At 34.4% G+C, this 21,763-nt stretch overlaps 1 protein-coding gene across 8 annotated transcripts; it reads right to left on the bottom strand.

Moving 5' to 3' along the window:
- Window positions 1-133: 133 nt before the first annotated feature.
- On the bottom strand, window positions 134-21,679 carry LOC128166682 (uncharacterized). Of its 8 annotated transcripts, none has more exons than XM_052831985.1 (9): window positions 21,525-21,679; window positions 11,869-12,057; window positions 9,250-9,285; window positions 5,598-5,717; window positions 4,454-4,686; window positions 2,172-4,240; window positions 1,741-2,021; window positions 1,407-1,592; window positions 134-947 (listed from the first exon to the last, which is right to left on the bottom strand). In XM_052831985.1, the coding sequence occupies exons 2-9, from the start codon at window positions 12,010-12,012 to the stop codon at window positions 822-824; spliced, it is 3,195 nt and encodes a 1,064-aa protein (XP_052687945.1). In that variant the 5' UTR covers window positions 12,013-12,057; window positions 21,525-21,679; the 3' UTR covers window positions 134-821. The 8 variants fall into 8 exon arrangements, with proteins under 8 accessions (XP_052687945.1, XP_052687948.1, XP_052687946.1 ...); XM_052831988.1 differs by having other exon boundaries at window positions 11,953-12,057; XM_052831986.1 differs by lacking the exon at window positions 21,525-21,679 and adding an exon at window positions 15,919-16,094.
- Between the last annotated feature and the right edge of the window lie 84 nt (window positions 21,680-21,763).

Below are 21,763 nucleotides of genomic sequence, written 5' to 3'. Positions count from 1 at the left end.
GCGTTTAACAACCCTGGTTTTGCCCAAGAATTGTAAGAAAAATCAGTCGATCGTATTCAATTTCCAACCTAATGCAACATACTTTTACATTTAGACGATGACATTTTTCAATTTGGAAACAAAGGATTTTAAAAATGATTAAAATGTATTTATTAAAGTATAAGTAACAGAAAATGGACGGAAATTCATAAAAAAAGAACATGTGTAGGCCTATACAGTGTGTAAAATAACAACAGAACATAAAGCTTTCTTCTCCAAAGACTGTGCACCATACATTGGTATTTCGGGTTGCGTTCGGTTTCTTTCATGTCGACTCCTTTAAGTTTCTGCACTTTGGATTCTTCACAATGACTTATTCTGTACACCTCTTCAACTCAAATATACAATATGCAAGTGATACAATGTAATTCAATACATCTTAACTATAGTAAACAAAACTTTTAAATTCGGAATAACCTTGGCATGAATAATTATAATGATTATCATATCTTAGGTTATAGTTATTTTAAATCGATGTTTTAGAAGTTACACTGTAAACAAATGAATAACAATAAATCGTAGTGTTAATCACTTACTTTAGCATGCAATATAAAAAGAATAAGAGAAAAAGGCACCTCTCAATGCAAAACAGAAACCCAATAAAGCAAAATTATTTTTAAATAGCAAACAGTTCTTGTATCACAGTCTTCATATAACGTATCAATAGTAAACCAATTTCACAATTCTTTCGCACAAAGAAACAATTTCAACAGTAGTATACAACAAAGAGATAAAGGTGCTCTTTTTGCCAAGGACGATGTAAGTGACGTAATCAATTCTTTCTACTTCCTCTTTTTCTTCGCCCCTTGACCGGCGCCCCCCTTTTTACTGGTGGACGTGTCTTTCATTTTGTCGTCTGGTCTTTGAGCGCCACCTGTAGCCTCGACTTCTTCAATCATTCCCTTAGCCTGTTCAAATGAAGAGAAGCATCTCGTTTTAAACATCTTTTTTCCAAAAAAAACCAAAAGCATTCGGAAAATCTGTATCTATGATAAATCTGGTATATCAAATTCAAGAGAACACAGCACTTTTAATTGGTCGAAAAGAATTGTCGATACTTTAAACAAAAATCCAAGAACGGCCTGGACTGCTTCACTAATAAGTCCACTTAATTATTTTAATCTATTTAGCGCTTTGCTTTTTTCAATATTATTCTTATACAGAAACGTTTTTTAAACGATAAAAATGAATAATTACACCTTATTCTATTGGATGACGTAATAAAAAATAGGCATAAACCGTTGCATTGTTTTTATCGAATATTTTTGTTCGTGTCTCCAAAAGTAAGATTTACTTATTTGATCAACGACTTTAACATGCTTTTCTCATGTGCAATTATCCAATACATTATACATGTATGTACTAACCCAAACGAAAAACGTTGCAGCCCCAGCACTAACATCACGGATTTGCTCCAATGAATATGGTTCAATCACCGCTTTAGCTGACAATGCAACATCCAGAAAGCAGTCTTTGGGATCAAAGCCGGAAATTTTACGCATGACTGAATCCCGACCTGTTTTTCCAAGGATGCTCTGGCACGTTTTCCATACCTGTAAACCAATAAAAATTATAAAACCATATTTGATATTTTGATGAAAATACAAAGAGTGTTAAAACGTAGCATTTCACCTTTACTATATACAAGTTATTTATTTTTATGTATTTGTACATGTACAGATGTATTATCGATGTACCAACCTTAACATCTTTCTTGGAATGTCCAAGCAAAAGGAAGGCGGCCTGAAGTGATTGGTGGACACCATCTGGTGGATTGCCGTAGGTTCGAATCTCAGATATAGTCCTGTTGTCCATGTTAAGAACTGAGTGGCGTAGTTTTTCAATCCTGTGTAGTTGATCCCTAAGGCGACCTGCCATAACTATTTGTAGGTCCAGAAGACTGTCATAGTTAGCTGCCTTTGCGCGGGCGATAGCTTTATCCAAATCTTGCAGGCTTCGACTGTGTGATGCAGTATTCAACTCTGCAAATGACAATATACATATATACATGTACATATAATTAAAGTCGTTAAAATAATCATCTCTTATCATCAGTGTATTTTTTTATTATAGATTTTCACATTGGTTAAGAAAATTTATTCAACGTACCAGTTTCTAACAAAATTTTTTACCTTCTTTAGCTCGAAGTAGTTCCAGAAGCCTCTTAGCCTTCTGCAACAGTTTGTCGTTTTCAGGTGGGTTGGTTGCTTCAAAAGCGGCTATGCTTCTTTCAAGCATTTCCGGATCCTTCAAGTCCATTGCTCGCTGAATGTCCCTCTTAAGAGCTCCTAGTTCTTTGTCAGATTCATCTTGCTTTCTCTCTTCATCTTCACGATTTTGTTTCATGTCAGATTGCAACTGTTCCATCAACAAACGAGCGTCGTCTTGGTACAGCTCAGAAGCAGGTTTTCTATTGACCTGATATCTCGCTAAATTCTTTAATTGACCATTTTCATCTTTCTGGTAGAGATCCATAATGTATTCTCCGTATTCGTCAAAGGTGGCTTTGAATAGTTTCATTCCATCTTGTTCCATAAATTCCAGATCCTGGGCGTTCGGTTGGTCGTCTGCGTGCCTCCTGTGAAGACAAGCTACAACGTTATCGAAACCTTTGGGTACTGGTATCAAGATTTCTTTCTCTGACGTTTGAACAGTTTCTGTAACAACTTTGATTTCTTCTTTTGTATCTTCATCATCTTTTGATTCATTTACCTCGCCGTTTTCCAACTCATGTCCATCTGACTCAATCATGTAGGAATAAACGTTGTATATTCTTTTGTTCTCATCACCCTTCTTTTTGGCAAAAATGTTGACCGAGTATTCTCCCTCGATCGGCATGTCCACATCAAATATCCACTTGCCGTTAACTTCCTTCGGGTAGACCTTCATATGCTTAGTAGCATTGGGGTCATTACTGTGAAGTTCACAAACAAGTTCCATATTGTTCTTGGCCTGAAATTCTAACCTTGTTCTTCCATCTTTCGAGTGTATTTTACCATCTTTGTGAGATAAGGCTTTTACCCCCAAGGCATCAGCAATGGACTTCTTACCGATGAAGCCATCGGTAATATTCGGGAAAGGCTTGTTCGATAGGTTCTTCTCGTTACATTTGATCAGATAATTCAAAACATTGCCAGCTTCCCCATCTTCTCCGTCTTCATTTGCATACAATTTTAATGCGTATTCACCCCCTTGTGGTAATCGCAGATCAACAATGAACTCTCCATTTTCTTCCCGGATAACTGCGTACTTGCTGAGCGTTGCCTCATCAACAATAGTGTTTTTCAGCAACTGGTGAAGTCGAATGTCCTTGTGCGCACCCAACTTTATCTCAACTTTTCCGTCCTTGGTAATGATGATTGCGCCATCGTGAGATTTTGCTTCTAGTCCAGCGTTCTTAGCCTCTCCACCAAAACCCCAACCAATGGGCGGACAATCTGGCAAAGGAAGGCAATTCTTTTGTGCGTTGGGACAATGGATGAGATACGTACAGGTTAAATCAAAGATATCAGACTGTCGCGTGTCTAACCCGAAAATATCCATCTTGAACTTTCCTGAGAGAGGAAACCTTAATGCAAAACGAAGACTGTCGGCTGTATGCTCAAACAAGACGAACCGATCCAAATTGACATCCGCACCTGATTGGTCACCGTCAGCAGATCTGTTCTTATACAGCATGTACTTGAATCTGAAGAATTCACTCCGATCAGGCGGCAGTGAAAAAGGAAGGGAGATTTCACCGTCTTTGGTATTTAATATGCATTTCATTTCACTCTGTGGTGTAAAATTGATGCCAAGGTAGTAAAACCTTTCTCTCACGTACACGTGGGTTTCGTAATCCTTAACCGTGATTGGTTTTGCCAATAACTGCCAGTCTTGCTCATCCGGGAAGTGCGTCCATATGAGTTGGTCTGGATCGGGCAGAAAGTAGAATTCATTCACACGGTGCTGTGTTTCTCCCTCCGATTCCTCTTCGTCCTCTTGTGTCACATTGCCGTCACTGTCAACAAGTGTCCACTCACTCGACTTCTTCCCTACCACACAGGCTGATGCCCAAAAAGCATCGATGAATCTCCAGTCGTCCTGGATGTATACGGCGTTCCACTGGGCCCCCATTTGTTTTCTTTCACATTTGCTGCCGATCTCATAGGCTGCGCTTTTGTTCATCCCGCTGATGATGACGCAGGGCAAACCTGCCATTCTACAACAGATTGATAAAGTTTTAAAATAATGCAGTTATAATTGCGTAAGTCATGAGAAAAGTTAAAATATTTGATGATCCAGCCTATGAATATATTTCGATTTGAAAAAGTTAAAATTTTATCACCAAAACAGCCAACAATATATACCTACATGCAAAAATTTACCCATGACAGAATTACCCGAGAAATAGCGTATTTTATACAATACTTACTGACATAATCCTGAAACCAAGTGGGCGTGGTTGCCTTGGTTCTTTTGGATTTTGGTGAAGTACTCCAGGGGTGAGTGAGTTGGGGGGTCGCTGTCCACCTTAAGACTGTACACATCAATAGCGGTCACCCACCGGAAGATGGCACGTGCTTTGGCTACGTCATCCCAGTCCTCCTCCGCGGTCAGGTATCTGATGAGCTCCTTAAATGACCCCATCAGCAGCTTGGGAGGGGCCTAGAGATAAATAAAAGTTCATTAACGTTGATGTTTTAAAAATTAATTTATAAACAAGTTAATGTCAACGTTTACATGCGGGTTATTTGAGACCAAATTCAGATGAGAATTCTACATATAATGACGCCTGCAACAATTATCTTTACATAGTGTTTCAAAGAAATGATTTATTAATATTCATGTATTTTTTCAGGTGACAGATGCTCAGATGTCGAAAGCACCCATGATTCTTAGTTCAATCATTTAAATACACTCTTTGGTCTTAAAAAAGTTGTTGAGATTCCGTAAAATCCTCTTGAGAAAATTGACTAGTGCGTTTATATGTAAAGCGTAAATGCTCATGGTTTCAAATATAATTGATCTTTGCAACATCAAAGTCAAATCGTGTATCTGCGACATTTTTGATCATTAATAACATACCTGCTATTTTTCAGGTAAATAATGTTCAGATGGTAAAAGCACCCAAACGATTCTTAATTCACATGTTTATTTTGCAATAAACAGAATGTTCATTTTGCAGCTTTAATGATGTCTTTACATGTATATGGCTATAGCTTATTTCGACAAGAAATGAAAAAAAAATATGTACAAAAAGGAATTATGTTAATATCTTAGATGTCTATTAAATGTGATTGGATTAAAAAAGCGGATATTTGGTAAGTGGATTATAACCTATGTGTGTATAATTCCAATACATTATGTATGCTCGAAAATGATTTTCAAAAATCTAAGTTATGCATGAAATAAACATTAGAAGAAAAGACTCCCAACGCAAAGAATGAAAAATTAAACCAATATCATCAAATTGTTTTCTTTAATTGTTGGTTTTGACAGTGACTGGATACATAAATTATCAACCATCTAATCTACAGGTTGGTTGAGAGACTGTAAAGATGGAAGCAATGGCTTACATTGAGGACATAGTCATCCACGTATTTATACTTCTCCAGGCTGAAAATGTCATCTTTCTTGGTTTTGGGGGGTTTGGGCGGGGGGATCTGCCTACTGTGATACGACGGCGGCTTTCTTCCCTGAAAGAAGTAGTAAGAAATTTCAGAGTTAGTAGAGCTGGCGCCACTAATGATATTATATTTACGGTACTTTTAGTCATTATGCCACATGAAAAGCGTTTTACATGTTTGTGTTTGATATCGAATCATGCCAGGTCAATGCCTTTCCACTCCGCAAAAACAAGTCAATGTGACGAAACAAGTAAACGAGATAACAGTGTTGGTAAAGAGAGAAAAGAAAAATCTTTTTTTTTAATCACACATGAATGTTCAATGTCTTTCTACGTTATGCTGTACATATTTTTTTATTTGGAAGACATTCTTTGAAACTATCAATTCATTTCATACAGAAATATTAAACTTCCTGGTTAAATAAATCGAAAAGATTAGTGTATGAATAGATTCATATATCCTCAACAAGATAAGAATTTTTTCAAACAAGTTACTGAAGATTAAACTATTGACTGCTTAATCCAACCGATCCGATAATCCCTATACCAAAGACATATAAATATTGCGATTTAAACTTTGATTTGATTTTTTATTGATCAAATTGTATTGAATGAACAGTTAAACAATGTAAGACCGAAAAAACAAATCGTAGAATTGCAACGATTTTTTTGGATGAGGCGAAACAGTAAATATTTGTACAATATTTTTGATTACTATGAATCGTTAGCTCAAATGTTTTATTAAACGAATAAGACTATTTCAAATTTTTGTGTGTACTTTAAAAAATCAAATATCATCCTAACTTCATAAATAATTACCTTGCTTAGAATACATTTTTTTTTTACAAAGAACTTCAATTCAATTTTGTTTAACCAACAAGGTTTTCGTTGATGCTTTTTTCAAAAAGTAATCAAGTTCGTTTTGTTTCAATTTACTCGATTGCCTGGACAAGGTGAACACTACGATGCTCATAACACAACACAATGGTGTCCAATTTTACGGGAATACTCAAATTTATTTTCATCCCAATTTTCTTTTTTATCGAATACAGATTTCATTTCAGCCCTATAAATCGAAATTGTAACCGATTTAATCCAGACGTAAAATATTGCAGCAGTGCTCTAATTCCGGAATGCTCCTACTTTACACCCCCCCCCCCAATAATGAGCGCGAAATTTTCCAAAAATAAAACGCGGCAAAAATAATCAAGATTACAGTATCTTAACTTCTAAATATAAGGAGCCACCGAAGCATACGGTATGCTTCTTTTTTTAAAATTTTCTAAGCATTAAGTTTTTAACGTTATAAACTAGTACGTTTTAACAATTCACATTATTCCTAGTCATCAATATTGTTTCAAAGATCCGTCACCAATATTGCCAAAACAACTACTATCAATTCATTTACTGATATAACTGATTCTATTAGTATGCAATTATTGTATTAAAAAACCTTTTCGTTAAATGTAATCCTGCTATTTAAATGCGATGCGCTATTCAAATATTCTCGTAATTTACATCCATCAGGCTTTTTGTTAAAAAGGGTATAACAATTGTATTAACTATCATATTAAACAATTACAAAAGTTGATAGAGAAAACGATCAGTAAAGTTGCCATACCTTGGACTTGTTAGATTTTTCAGTACTTCCCGACATTGCTCTACCAGTATTGTAATACAACGTTTTCAACCGGTAGGCAGCCAAGAATTTTGATTCCAAAATCAATGAAAATTATTGATATGATGAGGAAAAAATCAGGATGGTTTTAAATTAACACAATGAAAAAAATCTATACGCTTTACTTGAACGCTGAAGCGCTTTAGCAAAGTTTTTCTCCTAGCAGTGATTTTGTATTGCAAAACGGGCCGATATACAAGCACTGTTGACAATAATTATAAGGTTCACTCACTCGCTGAATGTGATATGTACAAAATCCATAACCCCAGGGAAAAGTTAAACAATGTTTTCCTTGCGGTTTGCATTGGTTGATTTGAGGATAACAAAATATAAGTGGACTTTTGTCCATTTAACTGAACGTCTACCAGATGATATTTCGCATTCCGCACAAGCGCGGGAATTAACACTAATTCACATTAATATGCTAATTATTATATTAATGCACATTAACAATAATTTGCACATTAATTTGCTTAATATGCTGAACCATCTTTTTTTTCATTTATGTAAGTACTATAGAACTGAAATTTAAAAAAAGCAACTGCATGGCTGGATATTTTGAGGAGCGGACAGGGATGAACATCTAAACTGAAAATTTTATATATACATGCACATGTGCATTTTTTTTGTAGCAGTTGACTGGAAAATTACATATTTTTTTAAATTTTATTTAAGACCATGGATTGTGTTTATAGAGCATCGTATCTCTTTTCAAATTTGTTCATTAGGTCAAATTTCACTTTTAATTCTTTTTATCGTCACTCTAAATAAAAATTTCAGATACAAGCCTAAATATCAACTACCCCCCCCCCCCTTGAAACTGATCACCCCCCCCCCCCCCCCTCATTTATTCACATAGACGTAGAGTTATTACATGTGACTCAATTTGTTCATGGTTCACAAAACAATGTATATATAAGGTTTACTACCAATCTGTCAGGAATAAAAATGTAATAATTGTAATAATGTAATAATTATCTTAAACTAAAGTTGACATCCAAAGTATCTGCCAGATGATTAACTCGTCCTACATTTTCCGTCATGTTAAGTAGTCAACCCGGGGTGTTTTTTTGTTGTTTTTTTTGTTGGTTTTTTTTTTTGGGGGGGGGGGGGGGGCTCCCCATTTTACTTATTGACTTTTTTTGTATTAACCAAAGGTATCTGCCAGCGATGCTAGATGACCTCCTCGTACGCCATGACATTTAATAAGTCAACCTTGGTTACCACGTTCTGGAAAGCACATTCAAAAAAGGATTTGGCTCATTTTAATTTTTCAACATTTGTCAAACCCTCAATAAGTTCCCAGTAAATATACTCACTCATTCCGTAATCATTCAATATTATTATATTGCAAGATATATATTGGAGCAAACTCCCACTGACTTTGGATCCGTCAAAACGTGTTCAACACTTAACTCTTATTTTTGCTGTTTCGGGCTGGCTTATCGAAAACGAAAGTAGTTTTTTAATTCTTTTTACAACAATTACATGTACGTATCGGGTAAAATTCAGTTATAGTTTACAAACTTCAACTCACACGTGCTGAAATACCAAGGGTGTAAGCAGTTACTCTGGTGCAGGCATTACGTAGTTTATTGGCAATAAAATGTCTTACAATGTAATTTATAAATATCGATTCTTTTCAAAATTTTACGCAGTGTCTTGTATTTAGATAAAAAAAGAAGAAGAGGTGGGTAGGGGATACCAGGCACACAGCTTTCCAACACACTACCATAACCAGGACGAAGAAATGATGGGGTGCGATTTATAGAATGCTAAGCTAAAATATTGTGGTCGATAGAGTGGACTTCAAACAATGCAACGTAAAACTCCGAGATTGTCCACACTTTTACAGAACATCACGGAATTAAACGAAGCATTTCTATTGGTGCAACCAAACCTAATAACCAAAAGGAATAAAAACCTCATCGTCTGTTCCGTGTAAATCCCCGCTATTGCTCTGAAAGATTTCAATAAATGATTAAAATGATGATTTTTTACTGAAAAATTACTAAATTTTTTCTTTAACAGAAGACCCGTAATAAAAGTATTACTTCATCAAAAGATCGCAGACAAAAAACAGATTTAAATACCAGATGTTATGTGCTTTGATTACCGGATATATACAGTTCATTGAAATAATCAATGCTTTATAATCAGAAGAACTTGGCATTATTAGAAAATACTACATATCTAGAATGTATCCTAATAACTTATAAAAGATGCCTGTCATCGTGTACAAATACACAACAAGCTCCTAGAAACCAGGATATTTCGTATTGGATTTCTCTTATAGTATCGATAAGATACAAAGGTGACAAAAAGGCTTCAAAGGAAACCAAACATCCACATGTCAGGCGCTACATTGTGTCCGCCTCTACCGATCTAGCAACACTGTTTACAGGGTCTACATCTATCATCTATATAGATTGATTTAACTAGTCAAATGTTGTAATATGTACACAAAACCGAGATCTCAACATTTCTCGAGATCTTTTTCTCCCATCTTTGACCATAACTACTAGAATTTTAACCATTAATTTAGTGCATATTGTCTCGCCTTAAAAACTTCAGATTTCACGAATTTGTAATCTGGAAAATTAAACCAAAAAAAGAATATGACGATAAAACGTATAGACCAATTTTTTTTTTTATTATTATGGATAGGTCCAAGGTGATTCATGGATCAAGTCCCGTTTTAAAGAAATACAATCTTTGTGCATCTAAAAGGAAAGTGTTGGCTCATCACTCCATTCACGTATCAAAGTATGTACATTTATCGTAACAATTTATATCCTTATCAGCCAAAAGGTTGAAGATTAGTGAATGGGGGTTTCCATTCAAAATAAGTAAACAGTTGCATTCGCAGTTGGTTTTCCTTCCATTGATTAATAACCTAATACCAGATCTTGCAATAAGCCTAGGAACCTCATAAGGTCAGTAGGACATGGTCTAAATAACTGTGTATATTGCGTTCTTTGCAATTAATCTAAATCCTCTTATGGATATTCATTGTTGTATACCAAGAACCAAGATATATCCCCTTAAAATATAGTTGACCAACGTAGACGAATGGATGATATTGACAAGTAATTCGATCGGATGTTTCGACAAATATAAGTAGATATCGAGTCTAAGGGAGTCGTTACGTAAAAGGCATGACACGATGCACACGAACGGCTTTATAACTTACAACAGATGAGGACAGAAACTAAACATCATTGACACAGTTGGAGTCTGACTTAATAAACTTCTTTGTATCAGAGATTTAAGTACGGGAAAGAAAACAAAAACAAAGCATCAACTGGACATGTAACGTACTGTACGTGTAATTTCTGGATAAAGAACGGTGATAAATAATCACGTCTGCAGTGTAATTCTGATGAGTTTTCAATGAATCAGATATTTTACCCCTGAAAAAATGAATTGTGCAACTAGCCAACTACTTGATCTAGCATTTAAGACAGTTTTATCAGTATGTACAAAGCAAAAGAAAATTGGATGGTAAGCATGAACTAAGAGTGTACAGAATTTTTTACAAAGACGGCCACCTGCATTGGATTGTGAACAACAGAACAATGGTAGCAAGTTTTAGGATGTTCAACAAATGCAAATAGCACCAAACTAATCAAATGATGAATAATGGCACTTGATCTCGAGATATGAATTCCAATTGGTGATGCAATTTTATTTAAGGAATAACGAACCATTCTTTGAGCATTATGAGGTGATCAAAGACGGTCGGGATGATCAAATCCAATAAAGTTCTAAGGGCTTTATGATAAATTTAAAATGATCACACCCGACTGTAATTCATCTCCTCATAAAATTCAAAGAATAATTCCTTATTACTTATATTTATATCATTTTTATCGATTGTACAATTAAAATAATACTTAAATAGTCATTAATGAAGTGCATTTGAGTGTATATTAAAAAAATAATTTGTAGTGTTACATATGTCTCAAAGACAAAGACACTGAAAAAAAAATGTAATTATAATCTGTATTTAGAGAGTAAGTAAAAACCCAACAAAATAATGTTGGTATAAACTCATAAAAGAACACTACACGACTTTTATTACAATCGACTGTGTATGATTAATAAAAACGCATTTTTTGTACAACTTAATATGTATAAATTTGTGATCTGACGACATACGGTGATTCAAACAACATAAACTGACCCACAACATGGAGACATCGATTTGACAATACACTAGCAAAGCACATTTGGGAAACTTGAACATGCATGTAGTCGGAGGCAGCCATTTCTAAGTATTCAAAATATCAAAATATTTACATAATTTTATATGATCCTCTTATAAACGGAAGTTAATGTTTGTCTTCAATGAATGCAAAAAAAATTATAAAGTTCTGAGTCAAAAAATTAAGAGTTGCTATCTCACTAAATTTAAAGTTATCGAATATTTTTAAATTTCATTCTTTAGCCCTTTCAACAATTTAAAAAAAATCGTAAGTTGAAAACACGTATTTAACTTTTACTACCTCCAATTACAGAAGAGTTACATTACAACACTCACAGTGGGTGCAGCAGATTTAGGTGGGTTACGAGTACTAGAGGGTGTGTCCGTGCCGGAGACACCGTTTTGGTGAGATTTGGTTACATTTGGTACTGAAGCGGAGCGCTGCTGCTTCTCCTGTTCAGTAGATGGTTTCGATCCCATGACACTGGTCAAGTGGTCGGATTGTTCATTTCATGTTCTGCAAATCTATAAAGAAAAAACATAGAATTATAGACTTCCAATTATAATTGCATGGTATTAACTGTATCTTCAAAAAAGGTTCATAGAAACGCTTTAATATATATTTGCAAATGTATTGTGATGAGGTATACCGGGTACGTATCGTCGACCTCTATATCGCAATACCTTAATTAGGAATGAAATTGACAAGAAAATAAAGGTAACAATATTTCTATTTGTCGGTTAAGTGTGGAAAAACACCAATACGAAGTTCATTGTTATCAATCGTCTGCAGGTTCTTCTACTAGACTGAAGAAGAAACCCGGGAGAGTTTCTTTTGTTTGCACAGGTAAATTTAATGATTCCAAAGTGCTGAAAATCTTCTAAACAAATCCCCAATTTTCCCATAGAAATTTACTTAAAGTAAACACGCGCCGGTGTGACAATTCAAATATACAAATTAAAATTCGATTTCTATTAAAAACCTTGACTGTTAAATGGATTTTCATAGTGTACCCATATAATATATTTGCCGATGTGAATTATATGCTTTGCCTATTCAGTTCAGAATTATTGATTATCATTTTAAAAGGTTACGCTATTAATTCCTAATATATTTAACACCTTTGGGTTCCTCATCCCATCGCTTTGAATCTTAGACAGGTGGTACCTCGTTTCCTGAAAATTGCCAAGAAAGTTTCGGTCAATTTTCGAAGGTTTCAGACGATGAATTTGATTTTGATTCTTTATCCATCAAGTACGTCCACATACAACACATGTTTTTTGGTATATTTTCATTTTCCTGCATGGCTCGCATATAGAAATGACAGTCGCAAGTTATAGCTTTATGCAGTAACAATCAATTTACAAATGTATCATAATTATGCAACGGCTTCCCCCCCCCCCACCTCCACTTGTTCATCATGTGGAGGTTAGCTCTATTCTCACGTACATGTACCAATAAATTGGATACTTCTATAACCTTTACAGAGGGCTCTTAAACATCTCTAGAAATGGCGACAAGTATACATGCAATATCAAATTGGAGTTATATAGCTATAAATTGCGGGTTATTTCATTATTTCAACTGGTGTGTGACAGGTTTTGGATATATAAGATATATTCCTCGCTAATATTTCAAGAGTTAATTCTACTTTTGTATACTTTTCGGCAATGAGATGAAACATTCAGAATTAAATAATTTTAAGAAGAAACATAAATCGAGAGGTAAAATGTTTGGGTGGTGGTTTACATGGAGTCTGTGAGTGTTACATAATCTGATGTAATTTGGAATAACGTGACGTAACTCAGTGTGTGTCGTCTGCTCTGTCGAGTCATGGCCTTTAGAAAACGACGTTGATAAGCTGTATGCCTACTTTGAAACTTCTATTTTAATATTGAAAATTTTAAACAGACTGCCTTGTCATGTGCCTATTGTGTATATTTCTTTGCTTATATTGAAATTTTTAACCATCGTCTCGTCATTTTTTGGAAATATATGTATAAAATTCTTTAATCTATTTTTGTAACTTAAAAAATGTAGTTTTATCAATAAAAACGTGAATCTATTGATGGAGTAAATCACCATCATGAAAAGGCTGATTATGGTATACATTCAAACATAATGAATCCAGCTGCATTATTGCCTTCAATTTCTTATGCAAGAGACTTATTCAAAATCGAAAAGAAATGGTTGCAACCTCCAGCGCCTATGAATGACACTTACTTGTACATAATTCTTTTGTAACCAGTCACCGAATTGAGAAAAAATCTAGAATGTGAAAGTATTAAGCAATTTTAAGAACACCTGTACCGAGAAAATTTGATTCTTTATCACCCGAGTGAGATTGTTGATGAAGTTTTTCATGCTTTTGTAGTTTTGAAAGAATTCATTTTTCCCATAAATCATGACTTCAATGCTTGATTTGTCCAAGAAATTTTTTATATAATGATGCAAGTTGAAATTCACGCCCCCGTAAAGTATATTGCCTCTGAATCATTAATTTGTTCGGGTTTTTCCAGAATCACAGGAAACTAATGAGCTGAAGTTGAACATACACCATTAGTTCCGCCGATATTTTTAAATTGCAATTTTATATTTTTTTTACTTTTAATGATGATTAAGATCCATTACGATAAACATTACTGAACATCACATTAAAACTACTTGAGATCTACGACAGGATTATAATAAAATCTAATCAACTTTACCAACCAAAAATCAAATAGATTGTGACCTTGACCTTTGATATTATAGCACATACATGGATATTGAATATTTCACTTTCTCCACAATCCATTAATATTGATTTGATTTATCTCGGTAGTTAAAATTTGAAGTGATGGGAATATTTGTTTGCCAAGTGGATGGCGTAACTTTTGATACCAAATTCTCATATTGCACAGACTTCGATTTTATTCGAAATATCTAGGCAATCTCGATCACGATAAATTTTCAATGAATTCAAATCCAATATATTGGTTGACTTGACGTTTGAATTCAGGGACTTGAACACGATTTAAGCTTAATGTTTTCACATTTTATTTTTTCATTTTCTGTTGTCTAGAACGGCTAACTCGAGGAATTCTAATCCTTGACCAAATTTTCAAGTAACCAGAGAGACGAAAAATGTTTAGATGTCATTGGTCAAGTAACAAGCGAGATTACCAAATCTTGGTAAATTGGTCAAGGAAGACGGCCAAATTTTCAAATGGCGTCAGTCATGATATAAGCAAGATGGCCAAATATTAGATGCCATTAGCCAGGTATCAAGTGATATACAGAGTTCGGAAGTCTTTGTTTTGTACATATACATGTAGCTTGAGTCTTGCTTTTGTTTACATTAAATTTTGAGCTACTCAAGTTTATGTCCATTTGATAGTCACATAATGATACGTATACTTTTGTCATCTGTCTAGGATGCAAGATGATTTTTTAACTTTTGTCCTTGTTTTCAACTCGGTGTTATTGTGTATATATTCCCCATGCACCTGACGTTATTGATATTGTTCTCAGTATCAAAAATATTTACCCCTACCTATTAATACTTACATTATTACGTAGGGGATATATTCTTTCAATATGATAAAACTATATATAGAGCATCAGATGTCTGCATGTGATATTTTCCTTGAATTATTTTCAAATTCGTGTGTTGAATCAGTATGCATCGACAAAGTTGACGTTGATATGTGTGTGTAGAGGGGGGGGGGGTGAGGGGTTAATGAACGGGTTTTGTCAGCTTTTAAATGCCATACACGTTCAATCAATCAATCATATGTTGCAGTCATGTCTAATAATATCCAGCCTGTCTTTTGAGAAAAAAATTCATTAAAGTTACATTCTGTTGACAAAGGTTCGTCAGATCACTTAACTAAATACTTCTGATAACGGTTTACTCTAGCGAAGACTTGGAAAATGAAGTGAAATGGTGCCATCGAACTAAAATCCACAAAGGATACATAAAGGTGAACGGATACCTTCGCTGTGTGTTAGTTACCTATACGTTTACATACCAGTGCATCTCTGGGGTGTAATGATTGTATTAATATTCAGTACACGAATCTTATCAGGCTTCAATACGCTCCTGCTAGTGAATTTACAAGAGACGAGAGGTTTTTTTTTGGTCAACATTTAATGGCATTGCTATAAGCGATTAATATTTTACCTTGATAGATAGTGTACATTCTCAGAGATTTATCCTACTTTGAAAAAAAATATGCTGCGTATTTGAACATCTGATTTTACTTAAAACTTTCAAAAGCATGAACATATTCATGCAAATACCAGTAAAGCCCTTGGCTTAAAACCATTACCATTTTTAGCGATTGCCAGTTTGCAATGCTCGTTTTCTTCTGTAACTTAATTTGCCACATGTTTATAAATACCTGGGTTTTGGGGGCAAATTAATTTCCAATAATGCACAGAATGTTTTCCTCCAACTTTCCTCCCTTCCAGAATTAGCGACAGTATAAAACTTCGGACAGCTAAATTATGTAGACGTCTTATCAACAACTTCTAAGCTTAACAATAGTTAAATGACTGGATTGTGCTTGAACCTCCCACATGGTTAATCTTATGTATGGGGTGGGGGGGAGGGGTTAATGAACGGGTTTTGTCAGCTTTTAAATGACATACACGTACAATCAATCAATCATATGTTGCAGTCATGTCTAATAATACCCAGCTTGTCTTTTGAGAAAAAAATTCATTAAAGTTACATTCTGTTGACAAAGGTCCGTCAGATCACTTAACTAAATACTTCTGATAACGGTTTACTCTAGCGAATTCTTGAAAATGAAGTGAAATGGTGCCATCGAACTAAAATCCACAAAGGATACATAAAGGTGAACGGATACCTTCGCTGTGTGTTAGTTACCTATACGTTTACATACCAGTGCATCTCTGGGGTGTAATGATTGTATTAATATTCAGTACACGAATCTTAACAGGCTTCAATACGCTCCTGCTAGTGAATTTACAAGTGACGAGAGGGGTTTTTTTTGGTCAACATTTAATGGCATTGCTATAAGCGATTAATATTTTACCTTGATAGATAGTGTACATTCTCAGAGATTTATCCTACTTTGAAAAAAAATATGCTGCGTATTTGAACATCTGATTTTACTTAAAACTTTCAAAAGCATGAACATATTCATGAAATTCCAGTAAAGCCCTTGGCTCAAAAAACCATTACCATTTTTAGCGATTGCCAGTTTGCAATGCTCGTTTTCTTCTGTAACTTAATTTGCCACATGTTTATAAATACCTGGGTTTTGGGGGCAAATTAATTTCCAATAATGCACAGAATGTTTTCCTCCAACTTTCCTCCCTTCCAGAATTAGCGACAGTATAAAACTTCGGACAGCTAAATTATGTAAACGTCTTATCAACAACTTCTAAGCTTAACAATAGTTAAATGACTGCATTGTGCTTGAACCTCCCACATGGTTAATCTTATGTAGGGGGGGGGGGGAGGGGGGAGGGGTTAATGAACGGGTTTTGTCAGCTTTTAAATGACATACACGTACAATCAATCAATCATATGTTGCAGTCATGTCTAATAATACCCAGCCTGTCTTTTGAGAAAAAAATTCATTAAAGTTACATTCTGTTGACAAAGGTCCGTCAGATCACTTAACTAAATACTTCTGATAACGGTTTACTCTAGCGAAGTCTTGGAAAATGAAGTGAAATGGTGCCATCGAACTAAAATCCACAAAGGATACATAAAGGTGAACGGATACCTTCGCTGTGTGTTAGTTACCTATACGTTTACATACCAGTGCATCTCTGGGGTGTAATGATTGTATTAATATTCAGTACACGAATCTTATCAGGCTTCAATACGCTCCTGCTAGTGAATTTACATGTGACGAGAGGGGTTTTATTGGTCAACATTTAATGGCATTGCTATAAGCGATTGATATTTTACCTTGATAGATAGTGTACATTCTCAGAGATTTATCCTACTTTGAAAAAATTATGCTGCGTATTTGAACATCTGATTTTACTTAAAACTTTCAAAAGCATGAACATATTCATGCAAATACCAGTAAAGCCCTTGGCTCAAAAAACCATTACCATTTTTAGCGATTGCCAGTTTGCAATGCTCGTTTTCTTCTGTAACTTAATTTGCCACATGTTTATAAATACCTGGGTTTTGGGGGCAAATTAATTTCCAATAATGCACAGAATGTTTTCCTCCAACTTTCCTCCCTTCCAGAATTAGCGACAGTATAAAACTTCGGACAGCTAAATTATGTAGACGTCTTATCAACAACTTCTAAGCTTAACAAGAGTTAAATGACTGGATTGTGCTTAAACCTGCCACATGATTAATCTTATGTACACGACGTTTTATCGATCCCAAAAAATTTAAATACCCTATACCCACATCGGAGCTTCCGGGTAATGTTTGTTTTTGTGGTCGTCAAAATAATTTAAGAAAATTAGTTAAAATGTGTTTTACGGTCTTTCACTTTTAACATGGTTCATGTCAATTTTCCGTCATTTTGAAACTTTGATATCCGGTTTTATATTATAATTAGACTGGAACTATATAAAAACTGAACTACGGAGATGCCAATAAAAAAACTTTAAACCCAAAATATCTCTCAAATGTTTTGGTTTTCTCTAGGAAAATGCATACTGGTACGAAAATATATTTTGATGAACAAAAATATATTAGTTACAGAAAGAATCTTTTACTCCAACTCAATTGAATTTTTGGTGCTAATCATTAGAAATAAATGCAAAATAGTCAAATATCCACAGTAGTTATGGTTGGGGGGGGGGGGGGGCTTAGTATTTGATAATTGAATCAATTATCACTCTCAGCTAAATATATGTATAGCAAACGTGTTTTTATTGAAAAATAAAAATTTCCAATCATATGGCTTCGTACATGTACAAGTAATAACTTACGGCAGAGTAAAATCTCTGTCTGGTTTCTGTTGCACATACATGTGTATGCATTATAAAATGTATTTTGTCCTAAATAAAGACAAGGACCTCTTTGTTATTACTTATCATGAAACACATCCAAGCTTAACGAAATGTCGTAAATTTTTGCCGACCAATAGAGAGAGAGAGAGGGGGGGGGGTCATTGTACTTCAACAAACATAAACTTATTTTAATGCATCCATCGTTTATAGTGAAATCAACTGTGGTCATTAAACCTGATTTTACTACATTTTAAAGAAGAAGTAGACATTTTTATAGACAATATCATTCGACTTTAATAGGTTAATGGTTTTCTTCTGGTTTATGTGATATTTTTATTGCTCATTTATTTCCCTTTTTTGTGCTAAAATCTAGGCTAATGGGCGGAATCTGTTTGTTTGTTTTTTATTTTGATATTATATAAACTGTAATAATTTTCTTCTATATTCGACTGATACCACCGACCCGTTGATTCAAGCAGTCAACATCAGCGACATTCTTATTTGGATGTAAAATCAAAATATTAGGCTCGACTTCTATTCAAAGATGTTTTGTAAACAATACGGCGGAGTATTTTTTGTTACAGTATTTTGAAATGATTCCGTGGCGTCGGTCAGTTATATCACAATAGAGCGATAATTGGTTTTAACTGTTCGCTGCTGTTATAAATTTTAAGGGGGTATTTTCCGTAAGTCGAACTGTCCTACAATTTAAAATCTTTAAGTTGGTAGCAATCAAAATGAATCAAATAAAAAGGACTAGTTTTCTTCCCTGCAGGCAAAATGACGTCATTACTATATTTGTTTATGTTGAAACATTATGATGTTAATTAAGATACGGAAAATTGAAAGACGTCATTTTATAAGAAGTCTTAATGTGGTATGGGATTCCCTATTTTTTGTGACGTGAAATTTATCGAAATAAACAATAAGACCAAGTATAGTTATATAAATAGTTTCTTTCCCATAACTAGCATATAGCAGGGTAGTGTAGTGGGCCAGAGGGATCACTAAAAATATGTAAGTCACGAGTTCAAATCCCGCTAGGGATTTTAAAAAATTTTCTCTTTCAAATATTTTTAAAACGTATTTTTTTTCGGTGAAAATTTGTAATATTTTGAAAAATCCAAATCGATGAAAGTATTTAAATTATAATGTACTTTAATCCACATTAATATCGATCAAAATCCCATACCACCCTAAAATCATTGTAAACCAATACATCATATATATAAACTTATTTATTAAGGAGACACAAAGCATGGTTTAACAGACTATGATTTAAGTGTCCTCTCCCTCGCCCGGGGGGGGGGGGGGTGGGGGCTGAACTTACAGCCTTTCTTGAGTCAAATTTCAAAATGGTTCGCTGAAGAAAGTGTATTTGACATTTAATACACATTGATAATTTACACAGGCATGTGTTTCTCCAATGAAAGTATACCGTACCCCATAGTAAATGATAGTCCTGTTTGGGAATACTTTTTTTTTTTAAATCCAAAACAAATGCCCGTAGCTTTACGGTAAAAAACGTCCATTTTTCCTGTAGATGAATCAACTAATAAACATATTTTGACATGCATTCTATATTTAGAGGTCGCGTCATCTAGCTAAGTACTAGTATATTACAACTGTTAAAAAAGGGGAAATAGTTTTACAGTGAAGTCAAATAAAATAAATAATACATATTCTTAAAAGCAGATTTCTTTTACTCACAAGAAATCGTGACAAATTTTTGTAATGGACTTTTTCTTCATTCCATTTAGAGATAACTTTTATTTCAATGATCACGTGACCTGGTGTACACATTGTTTTGACATGAGTTCTCCTATGTAGACTTCTAATTAAAACCAGCCCATACCCCGACAACATACTCCAGTCTTTGTCCGGTACTATTAGTTCTGTAGACTCAAAATTACATAAGTTAACGTATTTTTAAAGGTGAATTGGTAAAAACGAGGAATTTACTTTTCTTTGACGTTAGATATTTGTATATCAAGTTCATATATTCGTAGATGTCGCAATGGCATTTGCACGACATGAATTTTGATTGTCTGGAATTTTTTAAGACATCGAAAACCAAAGAGTATAAGCCAAAGCATTTCTTCAAACGCTAACGCGACGCGTATGAGACGTCACTGACGGAGTTGTAAAAAAAACTTTTTTTCAACGTCATTTTCATGTGTCCCATTTAGGAATTCCATTTGATCAATAGACACATGCAAGTATGCCTACTTATCTTTAAACCCTTTGTTGGGTAATGTTTAAAATAAATTAAAAAAAGAACTGGTGGTTAGAAAATCTTAAGGGTAAACAAAAGACTTTTAACAAAAGAAATAACTGGCAAATATGTTTTTAAGTTACACGACACCGTTTGTATAACTTATTAACTCTATGTGTAACTCGTTTGGTGGTTGACATGGTAGAATCCGAATTCAATTTCACTCAAAGCTTTGTTTTTTAATTTTTGAGACGGGGCGTGTCTTTGAATTTTTATACAGTTTGATCGTTATAAGCTAAGGTCCTATTGTCCTTGACTGTAGAATTTTTTCAATACATCTTGTCATTTGTTTCTTGTCAGTGTGTTACGGTGAATAAAGAACTACTGTCTACTTAATCAGGCTTTAAATACCTGTTAAGGGCCATCAGCTCGTGCAACTGATTGCATTTTAGCGTATATTATTGATTTATTTAATGGACACATCATTGTTCACTTTGTCTGTTGATCAATTTTATAGTCCATTTGCAAGAGCATGAAAATTGACGAGATTACAACGTGTAAAAACACCCCTTGTTCTTTTTAAAATAGTTTGCACATACCGATGTAATAACTCAAAAGTTGTTCAGCTGTTTGATATGTCACATATTTAACAAAATCAACTACGGGGAAACAACCACGTAGCATTTTGGGAATTAGCTATAAAATGCATAAATCTTAGAAAAATATTACTACTGTTTTCTTGCCAGCACCATTCGGAGACTGAGATGAACTCACGTATAACACTGATCCAAAACTTGTTTACCTGTCCAAGTAACTTTAAGCAAAACTTACCTCTGATTGTGAAGATTCCGAGGAGGTATCTAGACTCTATATTAATATTAAAACATGTTAAATCCCCGGACACTAGAAAAGAAGTTTTCTCTTTTTTAACCGATTGACGCAGGTAATAGCGTTTGAACAGGTATCGGGGTCACGTGACAATATCAAACAAACCTTGTTTTATCGGGTTCCTGCAATGGTTCGCTGGCCATTGTTATTGGAACCGTCGAAGGGCGCTGAGCTCAATGAAA

Source organism: Crassostrea angulata, chromosome 10 (assembly GCF_025612915.1).
Source record: "Crassostrea angulata isolate pt1a10 chromosome 10, ASM2561291v2, whole genome shotgun sequence".
NCBI lineage: Eukaryota > Metazoa > Mollusca > Bivalvia > Ostreida > Ostreidae > Magallana > Magallana angulata.
The sequence above is the reverse complement of the archived record's forward strand: the minus strand, read 5'-3'. Positions and strand labels throughout refer to the sequence as shown.

Coding starts and splice junctions, on each gene's coding strand:
- LOC128166682 (XM_052831985.1), bottom strand. CDS start 12,012: ATGGGATCGAAACCATCTACTGAACAGGAGAAGCAGCAGCGCTCCGCT. Junction 4,241..4,453: donor TTGGTTTCAGGATTATGTCA/GTAAGTATTGTA, acceptor AATCTGTTGTAG/AATGGCAGGTTTGCCCTGCG. Junction 1,593..1,740: donor ATTCCAAGAAAGATGTTAAG/GTTGGTACATCG, acceptor ATTGGTTTACAG/GTATGGAAAACGTGCCAGAG.